Genomic DNA, 15441 nt, shown 5'->3' with positions numbered 1-15441 from the left:
GAGGCTGGAAAAAGTACAAAGAACACAAAGTGCTAGAAAACCCCAAACTCCTCAGTAGTCCTATTTACAGGAATTTCATAATACAACCTTTTCTGTTGCATAGAATTAAGTGCTCTAGTGAAAAATTTTAATTTTATTGAAAAGGTCATCAGTAGCAAAGGTAATAAAAAGAGAAAGCAGAAGAGAAACAGAAAATATCATTATTCTGCATGTGAGTCATGCATCGCTCCTTACTTCAATAATGTCAAACTCTCAGTCTCAGCAGCAGCAGATCAAATTCTGCTTTTCTTGGTGTCGTGAAGCATTGACAACACATCGAGCAACACAGGCAGAACCTGTCAAAGCATTCGTCATCTGGATTCAATGCATTAGGCAACTTAAAGTTGAGGATGCGCCTCACAGTTTCCCAGTTATTTAAAAAGAACTCAGAGTGACTCTATGAAAATAATTCTGGCAGGAGATACTAGAATAACAGTTCTTCAAAAAGCATTTTATAGGTGTTTCTCCAACATATTTCTAATAATTGCCCATTCATATGATTAAAATAAATGGGCATATATGAATACAAAGAAACTGCAAACAGAAAGCCATTTGCATATAAATATTTGTAAAAGTCAGCCCTTTTAGAAATTGAGACTATGTCTGGATATCTTTGAGGCATTCGGGATATTCTAAAACTGCTCATAGCTATTAGTGCTTGTATGGACATTTTAGAAAATAGGGCAGCATATTATAGAGCATGCACACAAAACATCTACTTCTGTTTCTATGAATAGAAGTATATCTGCCAGCAGACAGCCAGAAACACAAGTGCTGCTCTGTATTTCAAATAAATACATATTTGCTCTACAACAGATCTGGGAGAGGAGGATTTCGTAGTCCCACTAGCCTCTCTACCTGAGTTGTCTGTTTATACATAAAGGATGTAGATTAACAAAAAAAATCCCAAAATGATTCATGAAGAAAAAAGCCATCACACTTTACACATACAAGAAAAAAAAAATGGAGGAGGACATTCACCTTGCTGCTCAAATCTCACATCAAAAGGCCTACCTCTACAGAAGAGTAGGTGACACCTTTTGTGAAGGTATTAGTGAAAGAAACAGAGAAATTTTTTTGCTTCTGGTTTTCAAATGAACAATTATCAAGGAAGAATGGCAAGAGCAGAGCTATAAACATATAATACATTGTTCATTATATTTGCATGCCAAAAATGTGTGGCCTAGCTTTAAACTTTTCCTTCTAATTTATCTCAAAAGCTTACATGGTTATTTACCAAGGCCACATTCAACATAGTCAAAATTATCACCCTGCAATTTTTAAGCAAGTTCCAGTCTATCTTTCAGACTTGCCAGGCAGCAAGGAAACACCAAGCTGTTCTGGCAAAGTGGGCAGAAGAGCTGCTGAAGACGGAACTTCAGAACCACCGCTGTTGATAAAGGAAACACCTTACGTAAGATTTTATTTTAGACTTCAAATGAGAGTTTTTGAATGGGATACAAAGCATTTCCTGTGAGATGTTTAAAATTAGCCTCGTTAAAAAAAAAGTGTAAAAAAGTGTTTTTTCTTTTTCATAATCTCCAGTGTTTTTTTCCAACACATCTACTTTAAATGGCTTCAAAGCGTGTCAATAAATATCTGGTGGAGACAGTCTTTCATGCTCTAGATAATGATCTCTATGCCTAAAAACTGTATTAGATTATCTTTGCTGGCTACTGCTTAGCCAAGTAAGAACTTATTCCCCCCCCCCTCTTGCACTGTGCGGAACTACCTCCATGTAGATCATAGTGTCCCTTTAACCAAGTGTAGTAGCACAGCTATTTCTCAAAACGATCCAGAAAAAAATTTAAATACTTTTGCAAAACTGCAAGCAAATGAAAGAAGAAACTTCTTTCTTTGTCTCTGACAGGGGAGCCTGTGCCATTTTTTGCCAGAAAATGTGATCCTAAATCGAAATACAGCTCAAAATGTGCCAGCATGCAGTTCTAATGGTCCATTGCAGACTACAGGCCAGTCTGCCAGGAGTCCATCCTATATTCTTGTTCTGCCAATACCAACATGGGGACACAGGGATCAGAGTACCAGAATATACATGGGTAGAGGCAATAAAACCATTACAGAGTTCCCACATCGCTATTATTTTCTGGGGAGCTATGTTTGACTCTTGTACATTGCTTACGTAAAGGAAAAGCTTCAGAAGACATCATCCAGTCCTTCAGTTTAATTTCTGTATTCTTGCAGGTGAGAAGAAACACTAAAGGCTATATATGAAACATTTTCCAATATTTATCTTTTCACCTTTAAAGACTTCTCCAGGGACTTTAATTAGACACTCCCTTAGCACCACTAGGCAATTAAAATAATAAATCAAACACAATCCTTCTCACCCAGTGGGCATTTTCCCCAAGCTGTCTGTTTCCTGCCTTTTTCCCTTCAAGTAAATAGAAAATCACCACACTGTTTTCAAGTCAGCTGTTTGACTGGTATTTTGAGTTTGCAAAGTAGTGAGCCACTTTAACACCATGCTGGTATCAAAAAAATTCTGCATCACACAACTAATTCTAGCAGCCAGCAAATCCCTTCTGACATTTACTTGAATCATCTTTACTCTTATGAGAATACTGTAGAGGTGCCAAACCTTTGGGAACAACTGCCTTTCTCAGCCAAACTGTCTATAAATAATTAATCAAGCAGCAAGATTTTCCCCTCAAACTGTTCATGCTGAGACTGTATGAAGCACCATAGTGAGTTGGCTATGTTAACTAAGTCCTAAATAGTGGTCCAGGGGAGAAAGATACACAGATTTATCTCATTCCTGTAATGACACTGCATTTATAGTAGAAATCAGAAAGGACACTATTAAAATACACTTTAAAAAAAGTAATTTATAGTCAAGAGCATAATTCAAAATCTAATTTGGCTACTAGTAGTAGCAGTAGTAATACAGGTGATAAAACTCTGGGTCAGTAACTTGACAACCTCCTGAAACTAAGATTACTTGTGCAAATTGCCCTACCTCTACATTAGACATCTTTAGTATAATCAGCAGATGACCGAGTTGTAAACTTGGATCTGAAACCCATTACTAGCCACTGCTTCTTCTGTGCAATTGAGATTAAAAATGTCTGAAATGACTATCAACTTAACACTTTGATTCCTGAACTGAAACTCCCTAGAACCTGATACCTTCCCTAACGTCCCAGATATCAGAAGAGGTGCAAATAAAACACGAAACATCTACTCTTAGGGAAAATTTAGAATACTGCCCATGGGTACCTCATACAGAGGCATATATAGAACAGCAGACCAGTAAAAATATGAACATTTCATATGGTGTTTCTCTGCAGGCTGCAGGAATTCTCTCTGAACCCGCTTACTACCAGCTCTCAGGTAGCCAGCGCAGTGTTCTCTGAATGATACAGTTCTGCCTCAAGACACTGGGAAGAACACACAGGGTTTTAGCAGCATGCTTTTTACATGCTGCCATCTCATAGCTGCAGCTCAGGAAGCCAAACATCGCAGCATCTAAGAAGGCTGGCTACAGTAACTGAGACAGCAGCAGATGTCTTCTCCATCTCAGCGCGTGGCTGAACCAAGAGGGAACAACAACGTAGTAAGGATGAGAAGGACAAAAAACAGATTCAGACACATGCTTCACAAAATACTCTTGAACTTTTGGTGTTTGACAATCCCAATCTGAGTGATGCAGCCATGCAGGACTCCCAAATGCCATTATGTATCTCATGGTTCTCAGTGGGAACAGCCCAACTTCTTAAGGCTTCTTCCCACTAAACCCGTATCTCTTTTTTCATGGAATAACTTGAATCAGGTTCCTTTTTCCACTTGGGAAATGAACTTGTACTAGTGGGAAAATTCTTCAGCAGTATTTTGGAACTCCAAAATAGCTAAAGACATTTTCAGGGAAAGCTGGGCAGAGCCCTCTTGCACTGCAGAGCTGGTTCATCAACATGAAAAATACTGTGCAGAAGCACAGGTCTCGCAACTGCATTAGTGAAATTTGTGGAATCATCTCTCCTGCGCCAAGGCTCAGAATCAATACACAAAAAGAAAGTAAACCTCTGTGGTATATGAGCTATCATCTTGTTCAAAAGCCATTTAAAAATTTTACAGGAAAAATGTTATTGTGAGTTTTTAATTATAAAGATCATAAACACATACTTGCAGTCACTTTCTGTGTGTTAAAATTCAGCATCTAATAGAACCATCCCAAGCTCAGTTATTGATAAGCTCATTTCCATGCTAAAAACTCAACAGTTAAGTATATACCACTATGTTGAAGAAGAAACCTGGCCTAGGTCTTAAGTAAAAGGGCAGCAAAGCAAATTTGTGGTTTATAGTAAGGTTTATGCACTGTGTACTGGCAGAGGAATTAGAAGTGTTTGGATATGAAAGAGGAAATGGTGTATGCAAGGAAAAGCTGACACAAAGAAGAAAAGTCAGAACTTGATTACAAGTACCTGGATACAAGTGATCGGGACAGAGAAATGCACGACTGCCACAGGGCAGGCTTTGAGTAATGACTCTGTACTGAAGGCGCCAGCACCAAGGGGCAGCTGGCAGGTTCAAGACTTGAGGGGGGCAGAAGGCTGCCTGATAAGGTGACACTCTACCTACAGTAGTCAGTTTGGTTTTAAGGGCTCTCAGCCTCTTGCAAAAGAAAACAGACTCTCGTTCTTTGGCACATAGCTGGGTGTAGTCACTGACCTTTGTCCTCTTGACATCTAGCTCATCACCCCCATCCAGCACAAGCACCCCTTGATATTCAGTCCTGTATAAAACCTGGCCAGACCCTCCTACCAGACAGACGGCTGCAGCACAGACAGACTGCAGCTTTTATATTTAACATAGTTGCAGACCACCTTCAACCTTTGTCTGTGGGCAGTTCTATGTGCATTCCCATACAGAGTTACTGCTTACTTCCATGGCAAATTCTTTAAATGTGATGTGAATTCTGCACTCAGATAGGACCATTTACTGCATCTTCCTCTCTTGGTACCAGAGAAAGTGCAAAAATCCCTTTGGAAGGTAACAAAAGTCACCAGCAGCCCAGCACATGCAGGGAAGCCAAGAAAACAGCTTAGCTGGAACAGGTTTGAAAACAGCACTGCAAGAAAGCGGTTGCTCGCCAAGCACTACAAAGCATAAACACAGATGTTCTGACATTACCGCAGCTTAACTTGCTCCTGTGTCAAGTTAATCCTGACTCCAGCCAGGGTAAATTCTCCACAGCAACTCATTTCAGTGTCAGTGAAATGGAAACCATTCTTAGGAAAACTGCTCTTTTTACATCAAACAATAAGGCTTACATTAATGGAAATAATTTGTACTAAGAAACACCTCATTTCATTTCATTTCAGTCTTTCCACAACTTTTCATACTAGAGACTGAAAAAACGTGCTAGGCAAACAAAGAAATAAAATAAAACCAACACACACACAGAGCTTTCAAAAGCCTGTACTTTGAACTTGTTCTCCCTCTCAGAAAAAAAGAGGAATCTAATTTCAAGGTCAGATGCATAAACTGACTGGGAAATGGGGTGCCTTACAGGTGTGGTCTAATACTGTTTATTCTGTTCACTCTTTTTAAAAAGAGTATTTCTGCTGTAGCAGAACAGGGGCATTCTAAACCCCAGTGAGGTCCTCAAGTCCTAAATACATTCTCAAAGTTCCAAGAGTATATTCCTATTCTCCAACAACCTCCCCCTTGGCTGAAGCACAGCCTCTGAAATGAGTGAATTATGACAGTCAGCATGAGATCACCTGTGGCACATTCTTCCTTCTGAATGATTATGATGAAGTTTTATGAAATAAACAATGAAAATATATATTGGAAGAGGACTCAGTATCTCTCAGGTCCATGCTAGCATTCACTTTCCATGTCCTCTCCACTGCACTTTTATTTAATACTGTGCTTTGGTTTAACTCCTATCATTCCTGCACTCTTTCAGCGCTTCATGCCAGACCTACGAACACTTTTTCTTCCAAAACAGGGGAGTGATTTGGATAAACGTTGCCAGAGACAATCATCTGTCCACAAATTGAGTTTTTGCAACAAAATCATTTTATCTAATAAATGGCTTCCGAAAAAAGTAGTGAAAGTAAAGCATCCAAATACTTCATCCTGAGAAGCCCTAATTCTTGATAAATCATACTGAAAACATTCCCTAGAGTACTTACATCTGAAGTGCAATCCTAAGCACGCATCCACTAAATACAAAGTACAGTTACAAAACACGTTTTTCTAAAGTGATCTGTTTTTATTCCAGATAGTCATTATTCCTGCTAGGAGTACCCACCAAAAAAAAAAAAATCTACAGAAACTTCAGCTGAACTTTGACATTAACCTATTAATTAAGAAGTATAAGTAGTTAAATACGAAGTTAGTATAGCAAAGTATCTTTTGCAATTAAAGAGACTTCCTTTCTTGGTTTGCTAACACCTCAGACATTCATTAGAAAGAGGTCACACAGTATTTTATGCTGAGACTCTATGCTTCCTCATTTTAGGCTTCAATTCAGCAAATTATTTTACCACCTGTTTAAGCACTTAACTGAATCCATGCCTTAGTCCCATGAAACGCTCACTTCTGTCATCATGTCCAATTAAACATCCACAGCATTAGTTCATGAAATCAGAACACAAGTTAAATAAAAATTCAAGTTTTTCAATTAAACACGCATAATACCACTGCCATATATCTCTTAGCTACACCACTTCCTACCACCCGCATCTCATCGTTGCCACATTTAACATGACAGTTGTAAACACTTGCAGACAAGTCCACTTTTTTTTTTTTACTTTTAAGTACATATACTGCTTATCTCTCATTGTTTCTCCCTTTTAAACATTTTAATAGCTTTATTTTTTGAACAGAACTGAACACATGCAAGGAACAGCAAACTGGCTTGGCTTTATAGCATCCATGGGGGTCCTGAGCTCTCTTAAAAATCTACCACGGATCTTCTGAGAGGGCTTGATCTGCACCTCAAGGTAGTGCAGAAGTGTTTAGCCCAGTGAAAGCCGACTCACGCCAGTAGGGCAGCGTCATGACCATGTGCAGCCCCTGCCTACAACTCTCACAGGTTGACTCTTCCTTCCACTCTCATTTATTCACATAAGCAGGCTGTGGACTACTCCTCAGCCACTTGGAACTGCCTGTGCTCATGGTTTACTTTTGTCCCTAACGTTATTTGGTATTATACAGAGCAATAGGCATACACTTGGCAAACGAGGCTGAAATTGGTTTAACTCCCTCACCTTCCTTAGATCCACCCAGCAAGACACATCAGTGGTAAACTTCGGCACCCTCCTATTTCCATTCCTAATTATACATTGAGAGCACTTATGGCTATTGAACTCCATTACTAATCTTTCCTTGCTGTGAGGACTGTCCTTATTACCATGTTTTCTTTTCTTTTTTTTTTTTAACTGCTCATTAAGCTAGCAGACCGCCCTCATCTCACTTTCAGCAGCAAGACTTTTTGTAGAAAACTATTCTGAAATCCCAGTACCTAATATCAATGAAATCACTGCCAGAGTTCTGCTAGTTTTTTAAAAAATACACACTCAAAAGCACACGTGATTTAGCAGATAGGGACAGGATCTCTCAATTCATAAGGTTACCGAGAGGCTGTTCCTTGTGAAAATCAACATAGGTCTTTCAAATCCCAGAAATTCTTACTGCTGATATACTCACAATTCCATTAACAGGAGCATTGCAAAGCCACAGTCCAGATGAAATAATGATATCAAGAAGTACAGAAACTATCCTTACAACCATGCCTTAATCTAATTAAGATGATGACACTTGATATCCATCTGGGTAAGAGTTTGAAACCCAACTTGTGACCTGTTGCACTCTATTCAAATTATTACTTCAAGCAGGGAAGCACCTGCAAAAACTCTTCATTTTAAACTTGTCAGTTGAAAATATTCTAAGAAATAGGAACACTACTGAATGGTCTATAAAATCAGTGTAAATACTCATACAAACCTTTGACAAATTAAGTGTTGCATCATAATGAAGAAAATAAGCAACAGCTTTCACTTTTATTTGTTTTAAAGATTCAGCAGGTATAGTGCTGGAAAATGTTCCCGTAATAAAGACAGCATTTCTAACTGTTCCACAGATTGCTCTGAAATGCTTCCAGGACTGTCTGACTTCTGCTCAGCAACAGCATACAACCTTGAACCCAAGATCCTACATTTAGCTTGGTCTCACAGGAAATACTGGACAAAACGATAGTTGGTTACATTCCCTGCAGTTATATTTTAAACTGCATTACCTTTCTCCTGGACATTTTGCCAAAGCTGACAAGAACAAAGATAACAGCTAAGTGTTAAAATCTGTAATACCGATGCACTGCATCAAACGTATAATTTCTTACAGTGTTCTCAGCTATGATTAAAAGTTATCTTCTTGACTTTCAGATCAGTTAAGAGTAGACATCCCAAATTTAACTGAGAATAAAATAAAAGCCTGCACATTATTAGTAACCCTTATAAGTCTTCATTTCAGCGGTTTCAAGACTTTCTTTCCATGGATTATGAATGGTAATCTCAAGTATAGAATGGAAGTTGAGTAGAAAACAATTTAGATTATCAGTTAAAGCATTACTTTCACCTTTTCAACTTGTTTCTAAACAGGACACCTTTTTAACATTTGATCAATGACAGCAAAATACGTTCTGCCCCACACTTACTTTCTCTGTAATTCATCCACAATATTAATCACTAATAAACTCACTTTAACTCATATTACTTTTTTACTCATATTGCTTAATAATATGAGATCAAAATGGAATATATAATTTCATTAAAAAAATTCTACCTCAGTTATAATTTTTTATTTTCCTCAAGCATCAGAATGTGATTTACCTGCAACTCCACCAAAGTTGTGCAGAATGTTGAAGTACAAGTGTGTGGCACAGATAAAACTGTAGCGCATACAATTTTGATTTCAGAATCAGCAAAAATTTTCAAAATAAAATCGGCTGCTTTTTGCTACTGTGTAGAAAGTCCTAAAAAACAGCGAAGAGAATTTATGAGGAAAATTCTTTCCTAAGAATAGCAGACAGGCGCAGAAACCCATTCTTCCCCTCAGTTAGGGAATAGGTGAGCTTCCTTCCTCAGAGAAGCTGTAAGACACAAATTCAGATTTGGCCACGCTCTAAACCAAATGCATTACTTTAAAGTACCTACGCTAACACACTAAGAAGAAAAAAGAAATTATGTCAGAACCTTACTTCTGATTCCTAGCTTGCCATTCAAGACACCAATATTTTTCTTTAGCTCACTTCTGACTTGCAGTAGGGGACTAATCTAAGTGCTTAAACTTTAAACTTAAATGCTCAAATTTTAAACTTAACAACAATCACCTGCACACAGGTGAGGACATCCCTCCCCTCTCAACCAGTCTGAGATTTTTTTTTTTTTTCCTTTTCCAGCTGTGGAACTCCTCCTAAGGGGCTTTGCTTCCCTCTCAACACAACACCCCCATTTATTCTGGACTCGTTTTTCAAAAAGAATTAAACAAAGAAAAAAAGAGAGAGAGAGAATCGTTTAAAAATGATATTTGAAAACAATATCCTCATCGGAAATCCACTGAAACAACTCCGTCGTTCCGACTCCCCCTCAGCCTCACCTCGAGCCCCTCTGCGAAAAGGCGGGAAGAGCGCGCGCCGCCCAACGGCCGCCACCACACCTGAGGTGCCGGCGTCGGCGCCAGTGCGCCTGCGCGCCCGCCTCTCCCCCTCCCCTCCCTCCCCCCCCCGGAGGAGCACTGCGCATGCGCGCGGCCGGTCCGCGCCGGGGGTGGGCTGGCGATGAGCGTGCTGCTGCCCAACATGGCGGACTTCGACACCATCTACGAGCTGGAGGAGGAGGAGGAGGAGGAAGGGGAGGAAGGGGAGGAGGAGTCCGGGCCCGTGGTGCGCAGCCAGGAGCTGCCCCGGCCCCGCGATGCGCCGGATCCCGTGGCGGTACGGGGCGCCGGGCACATCACCGTGTAAGGAGGGGGGCGGCCTGAGGGGACTGTGAGGGGACAGGGGCGGTGTGAGGGGACAGGGGCGGTGTGAGGGGACAGGGGCGGTGTGAGGGGGCAGGGGGCTGCCTGAGGGGGCAGGGGGCTGCCTGAGGGGGCAGGGGGCTGCCTGAGGGGACTGTGAGGGGACAGGGGCGGTGTGAGGGGACGGGGCTGCCTGAGGGGACAGGGGCGGTGTGAGGGGACGGGGCTGCCTGAGGGGACAGGGGCGGTGTGAAGGGACAGGGGCAAGCCTGAGAGGGCAGGGGGCAGCCTCGGGGGACAGGGGGTGAGGAGGAGCCGGGCCCCAGCCATGCACCCCCCTGGCTGTGTGAGGGGGCAGCTGTGAGGGGCCGCTGCCCCCCGGGGTAGCGGACGCCCCCCCCGTTGGGCCCAGCCGTGGTGATCCTGGGGCTCCCTCCTCTGTTTTCTGTCAGAACCAAGGGAAACGTGCATGGTGCTGGGCCCAGCCCAAAGGTTTGGGCGCTGTTGGACGGATTTTACCGTAACCCTTCTCTGTCACAGCGGAGCCACGGAGTCCCCGTGCTGCACTGCAGAGGAGGCACGTGGCTGCGTTGTAATTTATTGACTCCAAAGTTAGTTGTGAGTTTTGTTGGGTTTAAGCAGTTCTTGTCATTGGGATGTAACGTGAGCTGCAGTGTGTTCTGCTCGCAGAAACTGGTGGGACGCAACATGAACAAACTGACATAAACATGCAAAGTCTGTTTGGTTTTTGTTTTGTTTTTCTCACTATTCCTACCCCAATAAGTGGAGGAATTAGTATAACAAAATACAGCCACAACAACTCAGTGGTGGTGATGTACCTTTACATGACAAGGAGGGAGGTATCAGGACTTGTATTGCAGAGATCCATCAAGCTTGTGTTGCTCTGGGTCTGTCTTTAGACTGCATAAAAGAATGCACATTTCTCTCTGTGAATAGGTGCAGTGTGATCTAGCTTTCTGCAGCAAAGCACTAGGTGGGGAAGGCTCTTTCATCCTAAGAGAACTAATGTTGGATTTGGTACGGTGTCTGTCATGTAAGTCTAAATCAGGTTTGCATTGAGCTAGTGCCAGTGGGTAGCTGCTGTGCTGCACCGCAGTGTGCTTGCTTGTGTTGATGGAGTTTCTTTCAGACCTGACCCCACAGAGCATGCGGCCTAACTAAAGGAGGGATGTAACAAGCAAAATGTTCAGAATAGCACCTACCCATTTTATTAGCTCTCTGTCTTTAAGCACTAAACAGAAAAATGTTACGCATCTTTTTGCTTTGTCTTCTGTGATGCTTTTTGTGTATTAGTGATGGTACTTAAAGCTCCTCTGGGGCTCCAGCATCTTTTGGGGATGGGCGGGAGCATCTCCAAGAGCTGTCAACTAGTGATATCTACATCAAAAGAAAGTAATAATTTTAAGTGATGGGGGAGACACAAGCTAGAATGTATGCCCTAAATTCCCATCCGCCTTACTTTCCCTTTCTTCCACTCCTCCTAGCTTCCTTGTAACAGATATACCTGCCTGCTGGTAGAAGGCAGCTTTTCTTTCATCAGTTCATGACATCGTTTTTAAAAAAATCAATCTGGACACTGCAGTATACAATCCTAGCCTCCTTAATAAATGGGGAATATTTGGCTTCCTAACGAGTTTCTGGTTATTAGTGTGTACCAGCTCTGAAATTGTCACTGTCCGATCACACAGATGCTGCTGCTTTTGAAATGAGTTGGCTTCAGAAGCAACCTGCTCTGCTTGCTGAAGTGAGAGACATGTCATTCAGTAAAACCTGTGTTTGTTTTCTGAGCCTGTCTAGAATGTTGCTAATAAAAATTTATGTCCTGACAAAAGTCAGACACTCTATTTAAATAAAGGGAAAAAAGGGAGAAAGAAAGAAAAGCGTTTGCTTAAAGAGAAGACAGTGCCGTTGTTTTGTTTCAGATGCCTTCTGTTCCTCATCTGACACTGGCCTGCTTGGATACCCTTGTTCTGTGTAGAAGGGATGTTCTCTGATTCCAGGGTCATCTTCTGGTCCAGCTTTCCATGGGCATTCCTCTTAAATACTCCCAAAGTACTAGATTCAAACTGTGTATTAGTTTGTTGCATGAGAGTTTTTATTCCTGGAGCCTTGTCGGTGAGCTTCTGACCCTAACACAGTTATACTACAGTATCCAACTATTCAAAATATAAATACCAGGAATCGCTTTAGTAAGATCTTGCTTTTTCCACTGACTGTTTTGCTAACCCTTCACCCCTGTGCATGGTAAGAGTGACTGTGTGAAATGTATTTGTTTTGTTTTTCTCACAGTGTTTGTGAAAGCAGGTAGCAAAACTTATGCTCATCTTGTTCAGTGCTCTTTCACTCCGGAATATTCTTGCTTTAAAAAAAAAACAACAAACTAGGCATCATAGTTACTGTTCTCAGCAAGCTTTTGAATTTTAGCATAGAGAAATTACTGTGACCTAGTGAATGTCTTTTCTTTGCCACTGAAATTCCATGCAAGTTTGTTGTTTTTTGCATAGCAGTGTTACTCTGATGGCATGTCAGAATATCTCAGCATAAATGTTTTTAGTGAAGACTGAGTCATATACCCACCAAAGCAGCAGCAGTAACTTCCAAAAACATAGCAGTAAACAAATGCCAACTTAGTTATGAGTTTTATTTTTTCTGACATACTGTTTTTCCACATCATTAAGCGTATGTGGAGGGATAGTAATGAGGTAATGAAACAGCCATTAAACATCTTTTTGCCCTTAGCATTCAGCTTGTGATTCCTGCTTAAGTCTGCAAACTTTCTATTGTTGGATATAAGTTAAGTGTTATTCTTCCATTATGTTTCCTATAGGAGTGCGCCAGGGATCCACAGTCAAGGTGCTGATGAAAAGCATGTTGTCGTGAATTAGGGAAGGCAGGGAAGAGCCAGGCGCTTTTAGTTGTGATAAGGCATTTGGTTATTGTCTTCTCTTACTCCCAAGCTACACACCTTCCACATAGTTAAAATAGCAAATGACCTCAGCCTACCAGTAGTTACAAGTTAGTTCTCCGAAGTATCATCCCTGAGATAGGATGCCTTTATTTGTTGTTTTTTCTTTTTGGCTTCATAGGACAGGACCGTAGACTAGAAAGAAAAATTTCAGCTGAGGGCTCTTGATGAATGTCATCTTTACTTGTATGGAGTTGTACATGTGATCTGAGTTCATCTGTTCAAGATAAGTTAATCTTAAACTGAATTAGGTGTGGGGAAAGGACCCATGGTGAAAGGAGACTGCAGAGACTATCCTAGGAGAGTTGATTAAATGGGTTTAGCTTGTGTAGTCCACTAAGACTGGTAACCATCTGTAAGTAAGGAGTGAGATAAACAAGAATGGCTATTTCTATCAAAATGAAAAAGGAAAAAAAAAAAGGTGAAACATCTGTAAGTATGTCTATTCTAAATAAAAGAAAGTGCTTTCCAGAATAGTTCAGTTGTAGTTCTGGGGACTGGAGACCTCACTTCCTGATAATGCTTTGTGAGGAGCTATAATGGGATACCTGTTGCAGCTGGGGCTTGCAAGCGATGATTCAGGGTGTTCCTTTCAGGCTTTAATTTGTGAGGGACTTTGGGCAGCTGCCTAGGACAAGTTGTGTTCCCTCCACTTTGCAAATGGGGAAAATGAGGTGATGGGGCTTCTCTCAGGTGATACTTTTAAACAGGGAAAGAGAAGGAGAGAAAGAGAGAGTGTGCGCGACAGCAGAAACTGATGTCATCCTGGTTCTGTTCCAGTGGTGGTCCCCGTAGGCAGCAATGCCTTGCTTTTGGAGGTATTTCTCACCCAGAGGGAAAACTGCAGCTGAACTATCTGGGTGACTTAGGTGAATTTCTAAACATTAGATCTTGTGCAGCTTACATCAGGAACTCAAGAGAGCGTACCCAGGAATAAATATGATGCCTTAAATACTTGAAAGGGCAGGTACTGCCCTTCATTTTGGACAGTAATTTGTAAACATACTGAATTTTAGAAGACTTTGTAGGCAAAGTCCTGCTAGATCAATTATTGCTGTGGATTAATCTGTCGTAGAACATCTAGGTTATTTATCTCTTAATCAAGACTTTGTCTTAACTTTTTTTCACATTAGTTTTTAATAAAACCAGTACTTTTTCGAAGATGCTTACAAAGCTCTAGAACTATGTAATGTTCTGCTTTTACCATTGTTCTAAGAAAAGCTATTTTTTATTTGGCTCTTGAGTCTTTGCCCCCCTGTCTAATATGAGTTTAATCTTTCTCAACTATGTGTAAATCATCAAGAGGCTTAGCTTGTAAAACCTCTGGAAATACTTCAGTAAATCTGTGTTAAAGCCATCAGTGATGCTGCCTAAATGTGATACAGGGTAGCGTAGTGTTGTCTTCAGTATGCTCCAAGCCTTTGATACTCTTTTAGCCACTTGTGGGTATCAGTGTAAAATAGATGCATTTCTGTAACTGAGGTTTCTTGGTTGTGTTATAACTAAATGGAATATTTTGCAACTGATAAAAGTTTTTTTTATATGTTTCAGGACATTATCAGCCTTCAAATGTATAAATTCAACCCAATAAAATCCTCTGTGCTATTGTTATGTTCTTAATAGATCTAAACCAGAAAGCACTAATCTGTTTTATTCTGGGGGGAAATCGGTAGTGCAGTGGCAATCTTAGTGAGTGTATCTGTGACAGTGAGATGAGAGATGCTGCCTATGGCTCGGAAAGTTTTTGAACTGTTTGAAGGTCCGAAGGCTGTTCTGGGGAAATGGCATGTTTACGGTTTTTTTATTCTGCTGTTTCCTTGGCATCTGCTGCTGGCCACCATTAGAGTCAGTGCTCAGGGCTAGGTAGACCTTTGGCATGATCTAGTGGAATTAGTCTGTTATGCAGGTAAATAATTCTACAGTCTTACCTGAACTTTCCAGTCGTTCATTTATTATATAGTTACGCCATTGCTAATTGCTAAAACTTTATCATTTCAGATAGTTTCACTGCCAGTAGACAGAAGACTCAGTATTCCTCAAGAAGAAGCTCATTTATGTGCTTCATGTAGTTAGTGTTTTCTGTATTTTTTAAAACTGAAAAGACTTCCTTACTAGACTAACTCAGAAGATTTCATCCTTAAAAGAAAAAAAAGGCTACAAAATGCGGAGACCAACCTGCAGATGACATTGACAGAAAATGGAAATGTGCTTATATTAGTAACCTCTGTGCATGCCTAAAACATTTGCTACAAATGCAGGCAGTAAAAACACACTAGTTTAAAGTCATGGCTTCAGCGTTCGCTTGAATGTGCTGTGCTGGTGTTCAGTTCAGGCACACTGACTTCTAGAAAATTTTTGATGAAGACATTGAATAAAACCAACACAAATAGATGGTGATTGGTTGTAGTGTTTCGGATATCTTAAGCGAT

The 15441-nt window shown here is 40.8% G+C and overlaps 2 protein-coding genes across 9 annotated transcripts in view; one reads left to right on the top strand and one right to left on the bottom strand.

Annotated features, from left to right (window-relative positions):
- LOC310880783 (uncharacterized protein) overlaps positions 1 to 9000 on the bottom strand; it is a 302960-nt gene extending 293960 nt beyond the window's left edge. For all 4 annotated transcript variants that reach the window (XR_014571915.1, XR_014571916.1, XR_014571917.1 and 1 more), the window contains exon 1: positions 8898 to 9000. The gene's annotated coding sequence lies outside the window, so the exon portion shown is untranslated. The remainder of the gene's footprint in view (positions 1 to 8897) is intronic.
- A 704-nt stretch (positions 9001 to 9704) lies between these two features.
- Positions 9705 to 15441, top strand: part of CHIC1 (cysteine rich hydrophobic domain 1) — a 24861-nt gene continuing 19124 nt past the window's right edge. For 2 of the 5 annotated variants that reach the window (XM_083797111.1, XM_083797114.1), the window contains exon 1: positions 9705 to 10000. In XM_083797111.1, the coding sequence (XP_083653237.1) occupies positions 9845 to 10000 (156 nt within the window). In that variant the 5' untranslated portion in view covers positions 9705 to 9844. Of the gene's footprint in view, positions 10027 to 11614; positions 13831 to 15441 lie in introns of those variants that run through there. The other 3 variants (XM_083797110.1, XM_083797112.1, XM_083797113.1) reach the window with 2 other exon arrangements.

Source organism: Anser anser, assembly GCF_964211835.1.
Source record: "Anser anser genome assembly, chromosome: 13".
Classification (NCBI taxonomy): Eukaryota; Metazoa; Chordata; class Aves; order Anseriformes; family Anatidae; genus Anser; species Anser anser.
The sequence above is the reverse complement of the archived record's forward strand: the minus strand, read 5'-3'. Positions and strand labels throughout refer to the sequence as shown.